Source organism: Onychomys torridus, chromosome 23, assembly GCF_903995425.1.
Source record: "Onychomys torridus chromosome 23, mOncTor1.1, whole genome shotgun sequence".
Classification (NCBI taxonomy): Eukaryota; Metazoa; Chordata; class Mammalia; order Rodentia; family Cricetidae; genus Onychomys; species Onychomys torridus.
Window position 1 is genome coordinate 6,837,267 of NC_050465.1, and position 19,512 is coordinate 6,856,778.

Here is a 19,512-nt window from a genome sequence, read left to right on the forward strand (position 1 = left end):
CCGGCCCTCAGGGAGAGGTGCCGGGTCTAAGGACCTGGAGACCCTCCAAGCCCATTCGCCCCAGAGACATTCCAGGAACCTCCCCTCCAGTCCCAGCTGCGCTCCAGCCTCAGGTGCCGCCCGCCAGCTTCCGCCCTCGACAGCGGGCGTGGGAGCCGCCGTGGGTCGGGCGCGGCCTCTTTCCCTAGCTCCCGCCCCCGGCACGTCTCCAGCGGGCTCAGAGCTCGGCGAGGCGCTGGGACGGCCGGGGCTCTGCTTGCCATGGCCCCGGGCCTGCGTAGCCTCCCGCGGCGCGGCCTCTGGCTACTGCTGGGTGAGTAGCCCGGGCTGCAGCACCGGCGGTGACCTGGGGCCGGGAGGGCAACACCTGAATGCACCTTTCACCTTAGAGCGCAGGCTCCGCCAGGGCAGAAGAGCGACGGTGCAGAGGGCTGCACCACCTAACGCTAACGCGGAGACGGGACGCCTTGGGCACATCACCCAGCCCGCCATCCGAAGGCACCAGCAACTTTTGTCCATACAATGGACAGCTTGCTTTCCGGGAGGGATGGGAGCGCGGGGGTCACTTGAGTTCTCTGGCGGGCTCCAAGCTGATGCAAGCTCCCCGAGCCTGGCAGCAGCTTGCAGATGTGTCTGACTTCCATCAGAGCCTCAGCTTAGGGATCTGGATACTAGCTATAACTGGAAACCTGACTGCCACCTACAGCAGTTGCTTGTTGAGGCCGTTTCCACGGGGAGTTTGTTGTTGGCTAGTTAACTTGGCACTTGTGGCTAATAAAAATTAGAGGTGGCAGACTTGCTGGGTTTCTGTTTTAGAGTGATCACGAACTACAGTCCAGGGGTGGCCAACAAGAAACTGTCCATCTCACTTCCCTTGTCTGTGATGGGCGCAGAATGCTGTCAGGACCCTGGGCTGCCATCCCTATTGAATATATTTCAGGTGCACAGCTACCTTTTAATGAGAGCAAAACAAGGAGTCCACCGTGTCCCTGGAAAGGCCTTGGGATTTAATGGTTCTTGTGGTCTTTACCACACCCGAGGTATTGGTCAGAGGCACCTGGTGCTCCGGCTCTGGTACTGGTAAAGGCTGGCCACAGGCATGTTTATGGACAAGGAAATAGATCAGGAGAGTGTGGCCTGTCCGGGGAGCCTGGGCAGGAACAGCACTGAGACCTTCCATTTGCTAAGCAGATCTCACCCGTTTGTAAGCCTCGCCAAGGAATGCCGGGTCTGCAGAAAAAGCCTGTCTCTGTGTAAGAGAAGCTGACGGTGGACCTTGCTCCTTCCATGTCTCGGCTAAACTCACATGAAAAGCAAAACCTTATAATAATAATGATATCTTCAGCTGTGTTAAGATCCTCTCGGCTTGATGCGGAATTTTAGCTTTAGTTTCCTAAGAAATGAACATTTCTGTATTAGCAAGGCAGAGAGCTGGTGGAGCAATTTTTTTTTTTTTTAAGAATAAGCAAGTAAATAAAAGGCTTGTGTAAATAGAAGACTATGTCTGACCACATATAAGGACCTCCCGTGTTTACCAGGAAAAGGGCTCTTCTCGAAGTCCAATGTCCTGTGCTCCTGACGTAGCCCTGAGTTGTCTGGCGATGTTATGTCTTGGAGAACAAGCACAACTTTATGAGGTTATCAGAGAATTAATGTCTTTGGAGCCCAGCCGTGACGAGTGGACTCTCTGAGCTCACACTGTTCTTCCTGGGCCTGCTACTGGCCAGATCTCCTTGGTGATAGAGTTTGATGTCCGGCATGGCTGTGTAGAAGGGTTTCTGTTTTTACTTTGAAGTATGCTAATCTTCAGGGCTAAGATCTTATCTGGGACAATTTTATAAACAAGCTAGTTCTTTACTTATTCCACCTGCTGGCTTTATTTGTAGTTATCAAAATATCAGCAGCTATGTCATTTTCTTTTCTCCCTGAGTACTGTGTGTGCCGTTGTGTTTACAGAAGCCATCTCCTGGAAGACCACGTGCATTTTTTTAAAATTCCATGTATAATCATCAAAAAGTTCATCAGCAGTCAGAAAAGATGTGAGCTGTGTGGTTACAAGGCAGACCAGCTTGGACAACTTTGGTGACTGCTTTGCAAGCCACCCCTGTTTTTCCAAACTTCACTTGGGGCATGCCAGCCATGGGCATGGTCAGCTCCCAAAACTTCTGTACCGGGGAACGCACGTCTCTCTTGTCTATCACGCTGGGAACCTAGAAGCAGGGACTTGAGAGTCTGGACTATTTGTTAAACTATACATAAACTGCAAGTGAAGCAAGCATCCCAGGAAGTCAGAGTGTGGCTACATTGCTGTTTTTATCTGGACGTAGTTCTAGCAGCCAGAGTCCAGATCCAGGAGCTCCCACTTGCTAATCAAATCACCATGTCTGTTTGCTATGACTGTGAGCTTGGAGGCAGAGAAGGATGGTGTTTGTCCTTCCCTGCATGCATACTAAATCCATATGAGGATTGTCAGTCTAGCCCAGGGCTGCAGAACAGTATTTTCATCCATGCTGGGCTGCAGGGAGTCATAACATACGGAACCGGTTTTTAGATGCAATCCTTACTTGGGGCAAATAGTTCATTGGAAAAGTCTGGTGATTTCCCTACACATACCCCAGAATGAACCAATTTCATCGTTTCTGATCAGTCCTAAACTGGCACCTAGCAGAGTGTGTGACATGGGTACCACATGTGGTAGGAATTCTCGTGAGAATGCGGAGTCAGGGAGTACCTCCCTAAAGGCACCCCTCCCTCAGGCCCGCAGCCCCTCCTTCCTGAGAGTCCATGTGTCCTGCTGGGCTGTACCTTCACTGGGGGCACTGGCCACTGGGATGCTCACAGGCTGGACAGTCAGGTTTTTTTCCTGGGGCCCTGGAAAAAGTGGGTGTGTTTCCAGAGTGGATCTGAGTGCCAGTTGCCAGTGTGCATCCTGCAGGCCACAGGCTTCCCAGCCATGAGTCAGAGAGACAGATGTACACCTCATAACTTGTGAGCCCCAGTTGGAACCCACTTCAGGAACCCATCCAGTTTGAGTCAAGTATCCAACCTTCTACAGATCCCATAGCTCAGAGGTCAAACAATGTCAACACAAGGAGGGCTAGAAGCCTGGGTGCCGCTAAATAGCTCTCCTCAGCTGTGGCCACGATGCACACAACATGCCTCCACTCCTCTGACAGAGTGATATGTCCAAATGTCCATGATGCCAAAGTGGGGAAATGCCCCGTTTCAACCATGAAGTTGCCCCTCTGCCCTGACCTCTTTATCTGCTATGTGGTCAACGTGCTTTTAAACTGGGAATGGTGGTCCACGCCTGTAATCCCAGCACTCAGGAGGCTGAGACTGAAGGATCACAGAACAGACCAGCTTGGACTACATAGGGAGACCTTGTCTCAAATAATCAAGATGTTTCGACAACAACAACAAAAATACTGCAGAACTTGGGAAGATGACTTGGCAGGTAAAAGCATGGCTGCACGTGTCTGAGAACCTGAGTTTGAATCCCCAGAACCCACATACAATCCAGACACACAGCTCAAAGGTCTGTCATCACAGTGCTCTTCAGGGGAGATGGGAGAGGCTGGAAGTTCTCAGGCATGCCCATCTGTCAGATACCGCAGAAAGGCAACAGATCTGCCTCCATGCAGGAAGTTGGTAAACACCAATGCCAGAGGTTGTCCTCTGATCTCCACACACCTGTGTTCATACTTGTGTGCATACACACAGACCATTTGCAACTAAACAAGTACAAGTTGAGATATACAGCATCACAGTTACTCCCATAGCATTTATATTGCATTATGCATTCTAAGCCACTTCAAGATTAGTAAAACAGTAGATAGCTGGATTTCATTTTCCATGAGGGGCTTGTGCATCTGGGAATCTGAGCATCAGCAAGTTCCTGAAAACCAGTGTCTGGAACCCAGGGGGTGACTGAGTGCAGTGTGTGTAGCAGGCTGTGAGGGGGAGACCTGGTGAACACAGCTGAGGGGTTGGTAGAACTCTGAAGAACTTCAGCACTAGAGGGGGATGCAAAGAACCTGCTTCTGGAAGCCTGAGGCTCCCTTGGCGCTTAGAGGACAATGGGAGCTTGAAAGAAAAGTATGCTGACTGAGCTGTCATACAGGAGCCCTGGGCTACACCCCATCATGGGCTGATGGGCTACAGGTGCTGAAGCTGGCTAGACCTGGGTGGGGAATAACCCTGGCGCCCCAAGGTAAAGGTGTAGGACAGGAGCCTTGGGTAAAGTGGAATTTCAGACAGGTGTTTCAGAATAAGCATGTGTTGTGCAATATTTGGAGACATACTTTTAAGATTCTCTGAAATTTGAATTGAGAGGGGGCACCCTGTCATTTATTTGCTGAATTTGACAGTTCGTCCATGCAGCCTGGAGGCAGGTCCCCTTAGAAAGTAAGGCAATAGCTGGTAGACAGGTGTCTATGTAAATCGAGGGTTCACCAGAAAGAGGCACGATCAGGAGAGATACTTGGGGCAGTAGCCTCATCTAGGTCAATGTCAACTACATAGTGGTTGGAGACAGACCCTGGCTTTTGTGCAAGCCTGCGGAGGGGAGGCCAGGTTCACTGAGTCAAGTGAAGGCCCCAGAGAAAGGAGTGCCCACAGGTTCTACCTCTGCTCCAGCAGCCTCGGAGGATAGACTGAGACAATCCCAAGTGCCACTGGGCACCTTGACAAGTCAGGAGGGATCAAAACAGGTAACTGGGTCCCTCGTGGGAGGGGGTAATTCCCATTGTGACTTCCCATGTTACCCTTTAACAAACTCACTCAGACCTTGGCTCACAGGTGATTCTCTAGAGATGGCCTTAGTGGCTAGACTTTGGGAAGGGATGGTGGCTTATTGGGAATGGCATTGAACTTAATCATCAAAAGAGGCTGGCATTGAGACCCTCTGCCCAAGAGTCCACCCTTCTCCTGCGTCTTCAGCCAAGGATTTATGGACTGGCTCCTCTCTGTGGGTGACTCCTTTGGAGTCCTGTGCTTTTGGCTGCTGCTATAAATGAATGGACCGTGCTCCCTCAGTTCATTCCTGAGTGAGGCTGAGCTAAAAAAAAAAAATACTTTTTTCTTTTTAAAAAAAAGTATTCATTTTTTTTTAATGTATTCATTTTCCTGCATGTGTGTGGAGAGGGGCAAGTGTGTTCACAGCTGGAGGTAGAGGCCAACTTTCAGGAGCTGGCGCTCTCCTTCCACCATGTAGGTCCCCAGGCTTGATGACAGCGCCTTTGCCTCCTAAGCCATGTCCCAAGGCCCAATAGACACTCTGTGTGCCCTGTGTGGTGTCTCCCTTCTCTTTGTGTTTCTCGTTTGTATTTGAGCTCCTCCCAAAGCTTTCCAAACAGGGCACTGTGTCAGCTACAGCGACGGGTGACCTCACCACCGCCTCCCAGGCATCATGGTTTTTGGTTTTGATATTTTTTTTTTCCACATGGTGTAGGGGACTGGCCACAGCAGCCTTCCTCTGCTGTAGGCTGTGGTGGTAATTCTGCCTTTCTCCTGTGGCACAAAGGCTTCTTATCTCACTGTCTATAGCCAAGAGGACAGGAGGATAGAGGGTACATCATCTTCCCATGTATGAAATATTGTTTTGTCACATTAAAGAAGAGCCATTAACATGCACAGAGCAGCTTGACCTGCTGGCCCGCTAGAGTGATAATAGAGAGCTACAAGATGCTGCTCCCTTCCAGGCTGAGCAGGGCTCGATGCCCAGGAGCTCCTGTTTGTTCTTGCCTTTATTATTCAGTAGTCCTATGTGACTACTCAGCACTTTCCTCTATAGCTTTATCTCTTGGATTGAGGTTCCCTTCTACATGAACCATGTCAACATCACCTCTGACCCTAGGTACCAAAACATGCTGCTGGCAGGATAAGGCTGTTACTGGGGGACCTGAGAGTCCTTTTTTCCTTGGGGACTGTGGCTGACCACCTTGGAGGGATTTTCCACAACTGTCTTGCTGCTTGGGATTTTGTATCTTCTTTGCAGTTACGTCTGTTTGCTTGCCTAGGAATGTGTCCAATCCACGCCGCCCCCGCCCCCCATCATGTTCTGCAGGTGGTCCCTGACTTACTGTGGTGTGACTTAAGATTTTTTTCCTGCAGTGATGCAGAAGCAATCCCCCACTGAGTAGAAACCACACTTCAGATCTTGAATCTGGACCCTTTGCTGGATTAGCAATTATTGATCTAGCCCCTCAAGCTGCAAGCATAGTCTCCAATCAGCTCTCAATCCCAAAGGAACAACCAGCACTGAATAGTGTACCCTTCAATAAACACCCTGACCCAAAACAACATGGAGAGGAATGGGTAGAGTCCTTACCTTGTAGGCTCAGGCTGGCTCCGCTCCACAGCTGCTGCTGTTCTTGGCAGTCACGCCATAGTACTGGCATCTCCAAAATGCTCCAGTGCCACTGAATCTGCACCTTTGCTGGTAGCCTCTCCCAGCCTCTCTTCTGGGATGCCAGCCCTGACACCCAGCGCCACACCTCAGCTGCTCTCCATGACTCCTTTATGCCTTCAAACCTGATTCCACCTGGGTGACTTGTACACTACCTAGTTCAGCTGCCAGCATGAGACACAGCCTCAGTCCCCTCTGGACCACAGCTTCTGTATGCTGACCTAGAGGAAATACTCCCAGATTTACAGTCCTCGATAAGGTCCCTTCTTAATCACTGCTCCAGCTCACCAGCATCTATTGTTTCAGCAAAACAAAAGTTTCCCTTCAAGCCAGGTGGTGGTGGCACACACCCAGCACTCAGGAGACAGAGCCAGGCGGATCTCTGTGAGTTCAAGGCCAGCCTGGTCTACAGAGTGAAATCCAGGACAGGCTCCAAAGCTACACAGAGAAACCCTGTCTTGAAAAAAAAAAAAAAGTTTCACTTCAGTGATGCGGGTCTCTTGTTAATCACAGCTGATCCTTTAGCCTCAGCTGACCAGAACCACAGTTTCTTATTTTGAAATATTAAATGGCCCCAATAGAGTCTCACTTCCCTCTCAAACTTTACAAGCCAAGTCTCTATCATCTGCACTGCTCCTATGTTTGTTTGTCTTGGTTCTCACAGCAGCTCCCTGAGCTCTGAACACTCAGTGGCTTTCCCAGGCCAAAAAGACTTCCACAGTTCTCCCCCAAATACACAGTCATGCCTGTCACAGCGATATCCCACTCCTGGTACCAATTTCTGTCCTAGTTAGTGTTCTATGGCTGTGATGAAACACTGTGACCAAAAACAACTTGGGGAGAAAAGGGTGAATCTCATTTCCAGCTTATAGCCCATCATTTAAGGAAATCAGGCAGGAACTGACACAGAGGCCATGGAGGGGTGCTGCTCACGGGCTTCCTCCTCATGGCTGCTTTCTAAACAAGGACCCACGTGCCCAGGACCAACTCAAGGTTAGTATAATGCACAGTAAGCTAGGACCCACGTCAATCATCAACCAAGAAAATGCTCCACGGGCTTGTCCACAGGCGGGTCTGCTGGGAGCCTTTTCTCAGTTGAGGCTCCCTCCTCTCAAATGACTCTAACTTGTGTTGAGTTGGCATGAAATTAAGCAACAGCAACATGGCTGATGTTTCATCCCTGTGGCAAAATCCCTGACAAAGCCAACTCAAAGGAGGAAGGATTTATTCTGGTTCAGGCTTTCAGAGGTTTCAGCCATGTGGTCACGTGGTCGTCTTACCTCTGGACAGTGCTGAGACAATATGGCAGCAAGAAATGATAAACACGGCTGCCCGGCTCATGGAAGACAGGAGGCTGAGGGAGATGAGGAGGAAAGGGCCTAGGGACAGGATCTAGCCCCGAGGATCTACTCCCTTCAAAGTTTCCATCAATTCCAAGAGTCTACCAAAATAGCAACCCATCACTGCCCCACCCAAAAACCACACCTCGGTACTGCAATATCGATCATTGGGACATTCCACATCCAAACTGTAGCACAGGGGTTAAGGCGGCACCTTCATTATCTATTCTGTGACATTTTCAGACTATTGTGTCCTCCATATATAAAGCTACAAGTCATTATATGTCTGGGAGTGCTGTGTAGGCAGTCACTTCTCTAACTCCTTCCATATTAGTGGGTGTTTGCCTTTCTTGGTCCGCTCTTGTGAGCTGGTAATTTTTAAGTTTCAGGACAGACACTGCCTAGTGTCTTAGTGCTTTTCCCTCTGAAGAGTCAGTGCTGAAGATCACCTGATCGATTTTCTCTGAATGCTTTATCCTCTTGGGTGAGTGAGCATGCTCAGTCTGTCCTCTGCTTGACTGAATTCTGTGAGTTTGTCTGTCTTGTACCCGCCGTTGGCATCTTCAGAATTTTCTGTTTGTGGTTTCTCTTTCCTCTTTGACACAGAAAGCATTTGGAAAACAGTTTTTAAGACTCCCAGTGGCTCAGGCTTTGGGGATCCCAGACAGTCATTACTGGTTTTATTGCACCATGGTTGGGAGACAGATCTGCCATAGCCACCCACTTAGAGTGACCTGGAGGTAACTTCTTACCCCTACATGTTGACTTTTATGAACAGCCATGAGCCACTAGGAAGAATGTAGCAGTTTTGTGTTGATTCTCATTGTTTAATTAAAACTCCCAGCCACTGGGAGTCTTAAAAACTGTTTTCCAAATGCTTTCTGTGTCAAAGAGGAAAGAGAAACCACAAACAGAAATTTCTGAAGATGCTAATGGCAGGCACAAGACAGACAAAAACTCACAGAATTCAGCCAAGCAGAGGACTGGCTGAGCATGCTCGCTCACCCAAGGGGATAGGGCATTCCTTGTGTTAGGTTAAAAAACTTAGTCCTCTGTGTCCTTGTTCGCTGTACTTGTCCAGATCTTTGAGCTTTGTAGACCCCACACTGAGGAACTATCCGTTTTTCCTGTCACTAAGACGTGTGCAGGAGACAGGTGGGGGCTTGTGTGCATAAAGCCAACAGTCACTGCAGCATGGAGCTCAAAGCACCACCTTCTCTGCCCACACATTGCTTTTGACATTTTATTTTTAATTGTGCCTGTCTTAGTCATGTCTCCCTAGAGGAGCAAGACAGATAGCATGAATTCATGTCATGGAAGAGGACTTACTAGACTGATGTGTACTACATGTGTTGGGTAGTGCAGAAACAGCTGACTGTGCTGGAGAGGCTAAGCACCTGTTCTACAAGACTGGAAGCCTCAGTAGTACCAATCTGGTACAAAAGGCCTGGGAAACTCCCTGGAGAGCCCCTGGTCTTTAGTCTACAATGGAAAGCCAAAGAAACTGGAGTCTGGTGAAAGATGGAGGTAAGGGCGGCAGCAGCAGAGCAGATGCCCTCACCAGCAAGAGGGAAAGGCAGGCCAAGAAGCAGTGGCTTTTCCCCATGATCTCTGTATATCTGGACCACAGCTGGAAGGTGTTGTGTACTCTGCAGGAAGCCTTTTCTTTTCTCTGTTAATCCCTTTCAACAATATCCCTGCACAAGCCTGACCAGAAGCACATCTCAGTTGATTCCAGATCCAATCAAGCTGATAACCAAGTTCCCTAAAGTATGTCTCAAACTCACTTTCAAGTGTACAGTTACATGCACTAGGTACATTCATGGAGTCTTCAGCCCAGAGACCTCCAGAATGATTGAAAATATGTCCTCATTAAACACTAATCACTGATTCCTTCTTCCTCCATCTCCCAGCCACTGGCATCCGCCACTCTACTTTCTATTTCTATGATTGTCTTAGTTAGGGTTTCTATTGCTGTGAAGAGACACCATGACCATGGCAGCTCTTATCAAGGAAAACATTTCATTAGGGTGGCTCACTTACAGTTCAGAGGTTTAGTCCATTATCATCATCATCATCATAACGGGACATGGCAGCATGCAGGCAGACATGGTGCTGCAGAGGAGTTGAGGGTTCTACATCTTGATCCAAAGGCAACAGGAAGTGGACTGACACTGGGCATAGCTTGAGTATAGGAGACCTCAGAGCCCTACCTCTGCCTCCGGAGTGCTGGAATTAAAAGCATACGCCACCACACCCGACTATATGCAGGTATTTTATTGAACATTTTCATGTCTATATTCATCAAGGAAATTGGACTATAGTTTTATTTTAAGAAAGGGCCTCACTATGTAGCCCTTGTTGGCCTGGGACGCACAGAAACCTGCCTGCCTTTGCCTCCCAAGTGTATTGTTCAGTCTGAGTAGTTGTGTAGTCTCTGTGGTTTAGCTCACTTTTTTTTTCTAGTTTTATTCCACTGCTATCTAATGAGATACTAGAAATTCTCAGTTCTGTTATATTTGTTAAGACCTGCTTTGTGGCCTCGAAGGTGGTCTAATTTAGACACAGTCCCTCAGGCTGCCAAGATGTATATTTTGCATCTTCTACTAGGTACAAGATTCCAGACAGACCTCTTTAAAAAGCTGGGTTGCCAACATTAGTGTCAAATGATGAAAACCCTTTGTTTTCCTGGGACTGTGTAGGATGAGCCTTAGGGATGTCAGAGCCACCTACAGAGATGGAAGATGCCCCGGAGACCTGGTATGGGAGCAGAGATGGTGCAGAGGGTTATTATCCCTTGTCCTCATGTTCTCAGATGTCCTTGTTCTCATCACCTCCAATTCATCTGTCACTGAGAGTAGTGGAGTACAAATGCTGTTTCCTGGTAACTGCTGGGCATCTCTGTGACATGGCATGACCATCATCCCCTGGGACTCTCCTACAGTCTCAGAGCCTCTGAGGACCAAGTTAAGTTATCCTAGCTCTGGGGATTGCTGCTGTCTGAGAGGCCCTGAGCCCACATCTCCAGGGCTTCTGAGACAAGCACACTCCAAGATGGTGGCCATCACCGCCACTCCTGATCTCCTAGACCCGTGGTAGCTTCTATCTGTGTATGATGCTATTTATGCTCAGTTGGGGCATTTTCCGGGAGTAGAGAGAAGGAGCTGAGGCATGATATGAAATTCTTAAGTTATCACAGCCTAGGGGAGCACCTGTCCTGACAGGCAGCTGAGGGAGCCATGTTGCCTCAGTCTGGTTTTCAGAAAACAGTGGTCCTCAGTGATTACATTTGCCAGCACACAGAATGGGCCCTTTGGCTCCAATGGGTGAGTTTAAAGCTTGGGGCAATTTTACTGTTTTCTGTGACCGGTTCTTTAAGAAAGATTAGGGTGCTTTTCTGACTACAAAATGAAGCTGCTCTCCAGATCTGCCTGCAGAACTGCCCATGGCCACAATCCAGATGTGGGTTCTGCACTCTCCAAGGCAGGAAAAGATGAGAATAGCAGAAGGATGATGGGACTGGGCAAGCACGTCCTCCTTTAGGAGGTGGAGGGGTGAATTGAGGAAAATTGAAGGTTACAAGGGCCAGGCCAGGTAGGATCAGCTCTGCAGCCAGTCCAGGGAGACACTAAAACTAGCCAGATCTTGGTTTGGGAGGCAAAAGGGCAGGGAGGGGAGCATCCCCCAGGGAGTATGGAAGGGACATGGTTGGTCCTTCTGGTCCCCAGCACCAATTCTGGTCTTCGCACCGATTTCCCTGTTGGGGACTGTGGCAGGAATCTTAAAAGGTCTTATGAATGAAATCAAACCCGAGGCCAGTTATTGGGGTGGATGCTGGAAGATCAGAGAAGCAGAACAAGCCACAGCTATCTCACCTTGCTAGTTCCTCAGATGATCCTGTTTCCTCAGGCTGGAAGCTTCTGAGTCCTCAACCCAATGGCTCTCAGCTGAACTGTGCTGCTCCAAAGCCTGAATGCTAACCAACCAAATGCTTAACTAACTACAGCTTTTCTCCTCTAGTTCCTGGTCCTCATGCCTTATATACCTTTTTCTTCCTGCCCCCCACTCCCTGGGATTAAAGGTTGGGTTTCTGGGATTAAAGGCGTGGGTCACCATGTTTAGCTGTTTCTAAAGTGGCCTTGAAATCAGAGATCCGATAGCTCTGCCTCCCAAGTGCTGGGATTAAAGGCGTGTACCACCACCGCCCAACTTCTGCTATGGCTTACTCTTCCCATTTTCTAGCCACCATTTTTGGCTTTGTTCTAGTGGCTGTCTGTTCTCTGACCCCAGATTTGTTTATTTCGGGGAACACACAGTATTTCAGGGAACACAATACCCACCACAGGGGACCACTTCTCCACAGGAAGCAGCACAGTCTCTCTGGAGAAACCGGCTCTATGTGCACCTCTTGGTTCCCTGGCCCTTCACAGGAGACTTGGAAACACCAGGTCTCCGTAGCAGATCTCAGTGCTGATGTCAGCACACATTGGGTTCTAATGCATGTCACTCAGAACCTTCCCTAAGGCATCTCCTTCTCTGTCCTAACACTGACTCTTCCAGAACAGGAAGGAAGACCACAGGCACCCTTCCTCTTCTGTTGCTTGCTCAGTCCCTTACACCAGGGATGGCCTCGGGCACCCTGGCTCCCATCCCTAGCACTGTTCCCTGACAGTTGAGTGTGGGTACCTCAGGCATTTGATGGAAATTGATGTGCCACTCTGCTGAGTGCTGGGGAGGGGCAACCTGTGAGTCAGAAATGAGTAGGAGGTGAAAGCACGGCCAAGTGGTTTGGAGAAGGAGCCTTTGCCCCTCACCATGAGCATCCAGGATGTGGTTGTGGCTGTGGAGGGTGTGGTGGCTTCCTCAAGCTTTGGGCAGCTGGAGGACACCTTGGAGCATAGAGTTCATGGGAGGAGGAGTCAGATGAGGCACAGGCCAAGTCTGGGTGCCCAGGAGCTGTGAAGTATAAGGGACAAATGGAGAGAGGACCCTGGACACTCACATGAGGCTGTGGGTTCTCATCCAGCCCTGGGAGCTTGCTGTGTACCTGGTACTTCCTGTCTACCACGGGAAGGCTTTCCACAGGGGATCCTGCTGGGACAAAGGTGGCAAGCAAGTTACCCCTTGCCCAGTCTCCCCTGATGCTGTCATAGCCATCAAGTGTGCACAGCTGGTTCAGAGGTCCCCAGGTTCTCGTTGTACCCACGTGACCTGGGCATCCGTACACTGAGCTGCTTCATGAGTTAAAGTGGGTGCAGAGACTTACTAGGGAGTGGGGGGTGGGGTCTTGCTGCCCACTGAGCTTCCCCAGACTCTGGGTGGGGCCCAGAACACTTCCAGCAGCCCCTCCCATGACCCCTCACTGATGGAGGGTTCATGTTGAAGGCTGTGTATGCTGAATCTTCTCTGGAGTGCCTCCTGGGAGCAATTTCCATCTGTCAGCCGATCCCTGTGGCAGGTCTCCACCCACGACTACTCCAGAGCTTTTCCTAAAAGTCCTCAGCATCTCCCTTTGTTCTCGGGACTCTGGTGTGTCCCAGCACCTAGCCCCCTTCCTGGCCAGTCCTAGCTCAGAGCTGTGAATATCTCAATATCTCTGTGCTAAGCTGACTGTCCAGACACAACTTCCAGGCTCTCTTCCTGAGCAGCTGGCCTCCCAGAGTACCCTGCCCTGCTTGCCCTAGACCTGTTGGTGGGTGATGCCTATGGGGAGCCTCAGGCCAGCAGGCACTAGTCTGTGGCAGGTCCTCCGGCATGAGAGAAAGCCCAGGTTTGCAGAACACTGCAACCAGGCTTCACATGACTCCACAAGCTGCTAGGGACAGGGCTCTTGTGTGTTATTTGGTTGATTGGGTGTGTGTGTGTGTGTGTGTGTGTGTGTGTGTTGTTTTTGTTTGTGGTTTTTTTTTTTTTTTCGTTTTTTGAGACAGGGTTTCTCTGTGTAGTTTTGGTGCCTATCCTGGATCTCACTCTGTAGACGAGGCTGGCCTCAAACTCACAGAGATCCGCCTGGCTCTGCCTCCCGAGTGCTGGGATTAAAGGCATGCACCACCACCACCCAGCTGGGTTTGTATTTTTAATTGAACATAAGGCTTCACTTTCATTGCTTTGACCACACTGTCAAGAGACATGGTCCGGGGGCCGTTACTGCCATACGAGGAGGGCTCCTATGCCCAGATCCCTTCCCGGGGAATTCACTGTGTGCCCCCTCTGGCCTGCTCTGTACCACTCTGCCCCAGCTTCAGAAACACTGGCCCTACCCATGTGGGGCGCCCTGTCCAGGCTCAGGCAGTCCTATGCCAGCCCTTTTTCCTAGACCATGGTGGGACAAGCAAGTGAATGTAGGGATTGTTTCCTAAGGGATGTTCCAGGTTTCTGCTGGGTGGCTGCCCACCCCTACCCCCACTCCCACCCCTGCCACCCACCCCCTCACCCCTATGAATATCTCACACTGCCTGGGGTCAAGCTGTCCTTGTGGGTAGCTGATGGCTCTGTTGCCAATGACCAGGACTCTTTCTCCTCCTGTTCCTCTCCTAACCTGAACCCCCTGGCCCTCTGTGTACCACTGAATGCAATTGCCATGTCTGTGACCTCAGCATCCAGATCTGGGCTGTCAGGTGCCACCAGATCTGCATCCATGGAACTCACCCTTCCATCTGTCCACCCTGTAATGTCCCCCTCTGGGCACACTGTGGACAGCACCCTCCAGTCCCTTTGTTCTCCACCCTCTCTGTGCCCCCCTTTCTTCCTTACCTGCTCCTTGTGACAGCCTCAAAGGACAGGTCATACTTTCTGCACTCCAAGCTTCCCTGGGGTCTCATCTCAAGCCAGGCAGCACCGGGGCCACATCCTGGGCTGTGGGAGCCAACCACGTTCAGCTCTGGTCTACACCACCTCTGCACCGCTGAGACTTCAACTTATTTCCCATCAGTAAATAGGTGGTCACGGTAAGACCACCCTTCAGCATGGAAGTGTACAAGAATGTGGGGGACCCAACCGTTCAGAAAAGCCCAGCACTGGCTCCTCTGTGCTCTCTGGATCCTACAGGTTCTGGGTCTCTACCCTCTCTAAGCCATTTATGTTCCCAAGCCTGAGACCTCCAGCTGCCCACCCACGGGCTCAGATCTTGGGTCACCCATTGCTGCAGTGGGATCCTTGGTCCCCAGAGCAGCGAGGAACAACTTGATGCTCTCCTGAGATGGGATGCTAATGAAATGAGGCTTTCCTCCATCCCACATCTCTCTGGTGAGGGCCAATAAGGATCTCACAGAGCCCTGTGCAGTCCTGCACCCCTCTGAGCCCCTCCCAGGGATAGGAAATAATGAGACTAATGAATGGAGCTGGGTCCTATCAGGAGAAGATGCCCAGCATGATCAGGGAGTCAAGTGTGCCCAGGGACCCGGGTAGTGCGGTACAGCTCCAGGTGCTAAATTAACAAAGTAGACCAGGACCCTCTTCTGACCCCCCCCCCCTGGGGCAGCAAGGATGGCTCCCTTATGTTTGGGACACTACCTGACTGAGGTCAGCCCTTGGATTTGGAGGTTGGCAGGCCTGGGCTCAACCCCAGCAAGCTGTGCCTGCTGCCTGGCTTTCTGTAGCTATGCAGAGGTTAGGAGAAACATGCAGGGGGATGAAACAGCATGAGGCCAATGCCTGGTGCCAATGCCCAGGGTAAGCTTGGAGAAAATGCAGGCCATCACCAGCAGCAGAAAGTGCATCCTAGGACCTTGTGGGTCCCATTGTCAGCTGGTGGGGCCTTCACAAATACACAAAGTGACTAAGGAAAGAGTCCATTAGGAGCCTTTGGGCACAGTGGTAGTTAGTTTAAGTTATCAACCTGACACGATGTGGAAATTCCCTGTGAAGAGAGTCTCTTCCACATTGGATTGACCTGCGGACCTGTCTGTGGGTGGCGCTGTTAAGTTCTTTGCTGCGGGATGACTCATGCCACTGTGGGCAGCACCATTCCCTAGGGTCCTGAGCTAAGTAAGAGTGGAGACACTAAGCAGAGCACCAGCAAGTGAGTGTGCGCACACTTCTCTCTGCTCTTGCCTGTGGATGTGATGTGACCATCTGGGCTAAGTTCCTCCCTCCCTGCATGGCTTTTGTGGGGGTGGGGGAGGGCAGGTATTTTATCCCAACAAAATGAAACCAGTGGCAGGTGTGTTACCTCCTAATCACACAGATGCTTGTGGCCCCTGAGGAGGGCTGGCGATGGGTGGGGAGGCAATGGGAGAGGCTGCCTCCCAGGAAGGAGATCCAGTCGGTAACAGCCCCTGGATGGTCTTTTGCAGCTCACCATGTCTTCATGGTCACTGCCTGCCGGGATCCTGACTACGGCATTCTCATCCAGGAGCTGTGCTTCACCCGCTTCAAGGAGAACATGGAGGCCATCGGGAAGACTCTGTGGTGTGACTGGGGAAAGACCATAGGGTGAGTCCTGTCAGGAGAGGAGACTGGCAGGCATGCCCTCTCCTTTACAGTGGGGCATCAGACCACTGGTCTGGGGGAAAGCCAGAGTCTAAAGGGACAGGACTGAGGGAGTACCAGTCATTGGCAGGTGGATGTGAGCATGAGTGTGGGAGGAGCTGGGTCCTCAATGGCTGTCAAGGTGGCCACGGGTACCGGGGCGGGGGGGGGGGTTCAGGAGATGGTGGGTTCAGGGTTAGATATCCATAACAGCCAAGTGCAGGTACCTGGGGCAGTTGAGCCCCACTCAATGCCAGAACCCTGAGAGACTGTCTTGTGACAGAAGCCAGGACTCCAGGGATCTCCCTGCTGGTTCCTTTTATCCTTTTTCAAGCCAGAGCTATCCTCCCCATATCTCTGCCCCACCCACCCTGTTCAGGGGTCAGAACTGCAGGGGCAGGCTGTCACTGAAGGGGTGGCCCATAGCCCCACCAAGGTGGCACCCACTGAACTTTTCTCCTGTCAGACCCAGATTTTTATCCCAAAGGCCCTTCTTCCGACCACAGTGTTTGCTCACTGTCTCTCAGCCCCCAGGCACCCCACAGCAGGCTAGGAGGTTCTCGCTGGTGGGGTCTTTCCCCCAACACCAAGCAAGGATCAAAGCTTGGTGTGCCCATGATGCACTTTCTAGGCTTTGTTTGTTCATTGTGTGGGGTTGGGAGCATCCTGTGGCTCTGGTGGGTAAGTAGGTGAGTGTAGGGGTGTGTGTGTAGGTGTGTGTGTGTGTGTGTGTGCACGCTGCCAGCTCCATGTGGGATTAGAGTATTACAGAAGCCAGGTCTAGAAGCTCTGCCCTCAGACAGTAAGTGTTCAAGAGCATGAGAGATGACAAGAGCCTTTGACTCGAGGCCATAGAACAGAAGAAAAGAGTCAGTGCAGGGAGTCAGGGCAGAAATGTCAACAAAGAGAGAGGGTGATAAGAGGTGGGGATGCTCGTGTATTTTCTGGGAATCCGAAACACTCTTCTAGAAACTCAGATGTCACTACTGCTGCTGCTGCTGCTGCCCACAGCAGGGGCATCCTCTTTCTCCTCCTCCTCCTCCTCCTCCTCCTCCTCCTCCTCTTCCTCCCCCACCCCTAATTTCTAGTCAGAGTGGCTGGTAGGTGTCTTTAGCCTCAAAAGAAAAATCGGCATCCAAGAAAATCTAGGTCAACTTCACTCTGTACTACGGCCAGGACAAAAACGCTTTTCAAGTGATCCACATACCGTACACCTATAGAACTAAGTGGAATTTGACCCAGAGCTTGAGGCAGCAAAGGAGACAGACACAATATGGAGTCATCAGAGAAACCAAGCCTCCTTCCAGATCCAGACTCTTGGCATCTAGAGATCATGGGAAGGCAGTGTCGTCAGCAGAAGCCCCTCGGGTCCCTGGGAAGCTCTCTGGACAGCAGTTACCACCACACAGCGCAGTGGCTGTCTGCAGCTGAGCTCCCAGGAACCCAGCTCTATGGCCTCTAAGCCATGTGATCTAGGCAGCTACAAGCGAGGGCAGCTCAGAGATCTGTCTAGACTTTTCTCTGGTAGCACAAGGAATAGATTCATGATGAATGAACTGTGACCCAGCTGTGACAGGCTGCCTGGCATCTGAATGAATTTTGAGACTGACTGAGGCCATTCCACAGAACAGGGTTTTCCTCCGTCACTAAGCATAATACATAACAGGTGTGCAGTCTCAATGTCCTGTGATAACAGGCACTTCCTGCCAGTGCCTGAGAGAAAAGAGGGAGTCCTGGTGGGGGGTCCATGGAGGGGAAGAGGAGGGGGACAGGAAGATCCTTGGGAGGATCTCCACAGGGCAATCAAGGAGTCGCACAAAGAGCATACTTGGTGATGTCTCCAGAAGCACAAGTCTCGACTGGGCTCCTGCTGAAGGCCAGACATGTTCTGCGGGATGATAAGGCCCTCGTGTGAGCTCCAGAGCCTCCCTGGTAGAGGGAGGCTGGAGAGCATGGGGTGTGGAGCACAGGTTCATGGGGCAGACCCCACTTTCTCTCATGAGCCTGTGTTCAGATTTATCTCACCCTCAAGCCCTCCCTGCCCTGCAGAGGCTCCTTTTCTCTTACTGAGGGCAATGACCTTTCCCTGCTGTCTGGGGACAGAGTCTTTGCCTTCTTCCCTGGTTGATCCTTTACCCCAGCGGAGTCTATGGTCCATGCACACTTGTTGAAGACAGTCTCTACTTTGGGAGTTGAAAATGGAAACATCAGTTCTTTTATGTTGTTGCTGTGATAAAAAATAACCTGACAAGGGGTTGGGGATTTAGCTCAGCACTAGAGTGCTTGCCTAGCAAGTGTAAGGCCCTGGGTTCGGTCCTCAGCTCTGGTTAAAAATAAATAAATAAACAAAAAATAAATAACCTGACAAAAAGTAACTTAAGGGAGGAGGGGTTTATCCGGCTTACAGTTGCAGGTTACAGTGGTCACCGTAGGAGGTTAAGGGGGGAACTTCACATCCTAACTGTATCATATCCACAGTCAGAGCAGAGAGAAATGAGCGCATGCATGCTCACTGGCTAGCTTGCTCATGCTCAACTCGATGTTCCCACTCTTATACAGTTCAGGACCTCCTGCCTAGGGAATGATGCCACCCACAGTGGGCAGGGTCTTCTTACATCAATCAACAATCCAGATCATGCCCCTCCGTGGGCCAACCTAATCTGGACAATGTTTCTGTTTGTTAAGACTCTTGTTTCTCGGTGATTCTAGGTTGTGTCAAGTTGACAGTTAAAACTACTTATCCTTGCACGAGATGTTTGCAATTGGGGTGCAAAACTAAGGTTTGAATTATGCACCAGTGCTCCATCTCCTCTGTCCAAGCTCAGGACGGAGAGTTGTCCCCAGCTCAGATGGGCTATCTAAGCTCAGGCCCTTTGGCTTAGGATCTATGTCCATGTAGACTCAGGTGTCCAGAGGCCCCCAGGCTAGCCCCTCGGGGTACAGTGGCACACTCAGGGTCTTTACCCATCATCTTTTATTGTGCCCTTCTGGGCTGCTTGGAGACATTTGACCTCCTCTTCTAAACTGAGGAAATGAATCAGGAGTTGGAAAAGGAGAAGAGACCGGTTGTTAAAATCAGAACAGCCTGTTCTTGGGGCTAATTGGCTTCCTGCTTCAGCCGAGCAGTTTGTATTTAAATGAAAGTTGCATTTATTATGATCTAGGGCAGACACAGTAGGGCCCTGAGGAAAAGCACTCACTGCCTACCCTACATAGACCAGTGATTGCTCATACCTGCAGACTGACAGCCAGGGGAAGCCTGGCAAGGATGACAGAGACTTGGGCAGCATGGCA

General features: G+C 50.7%; 1 protein-coding gene across 1 annotated transcript in view; it reads left to right on the forward strand.

Moving 5' to 3' along the window:
• Ramp1 (receptor activity modifying protein 1) overlaps positions 1–19,512 on the forward strand; it is a 48,026-nt gene continuing 28,514 nt past the window's right edge. The window contains exons 1-2 of the mRNA XM_036172749.1: positions 1–313; positions 16,044–16,182. Of these exons, the coding sequence (XP_036028642.1) occupies positions 262–313; positions 16,044–16,182 (191 nt within the window). The 5' untranslated portion in view covers positions 1–261. The remainder of the gene's footprint in view (positions 314–16,043; positions 16,183–19,512) is intronic.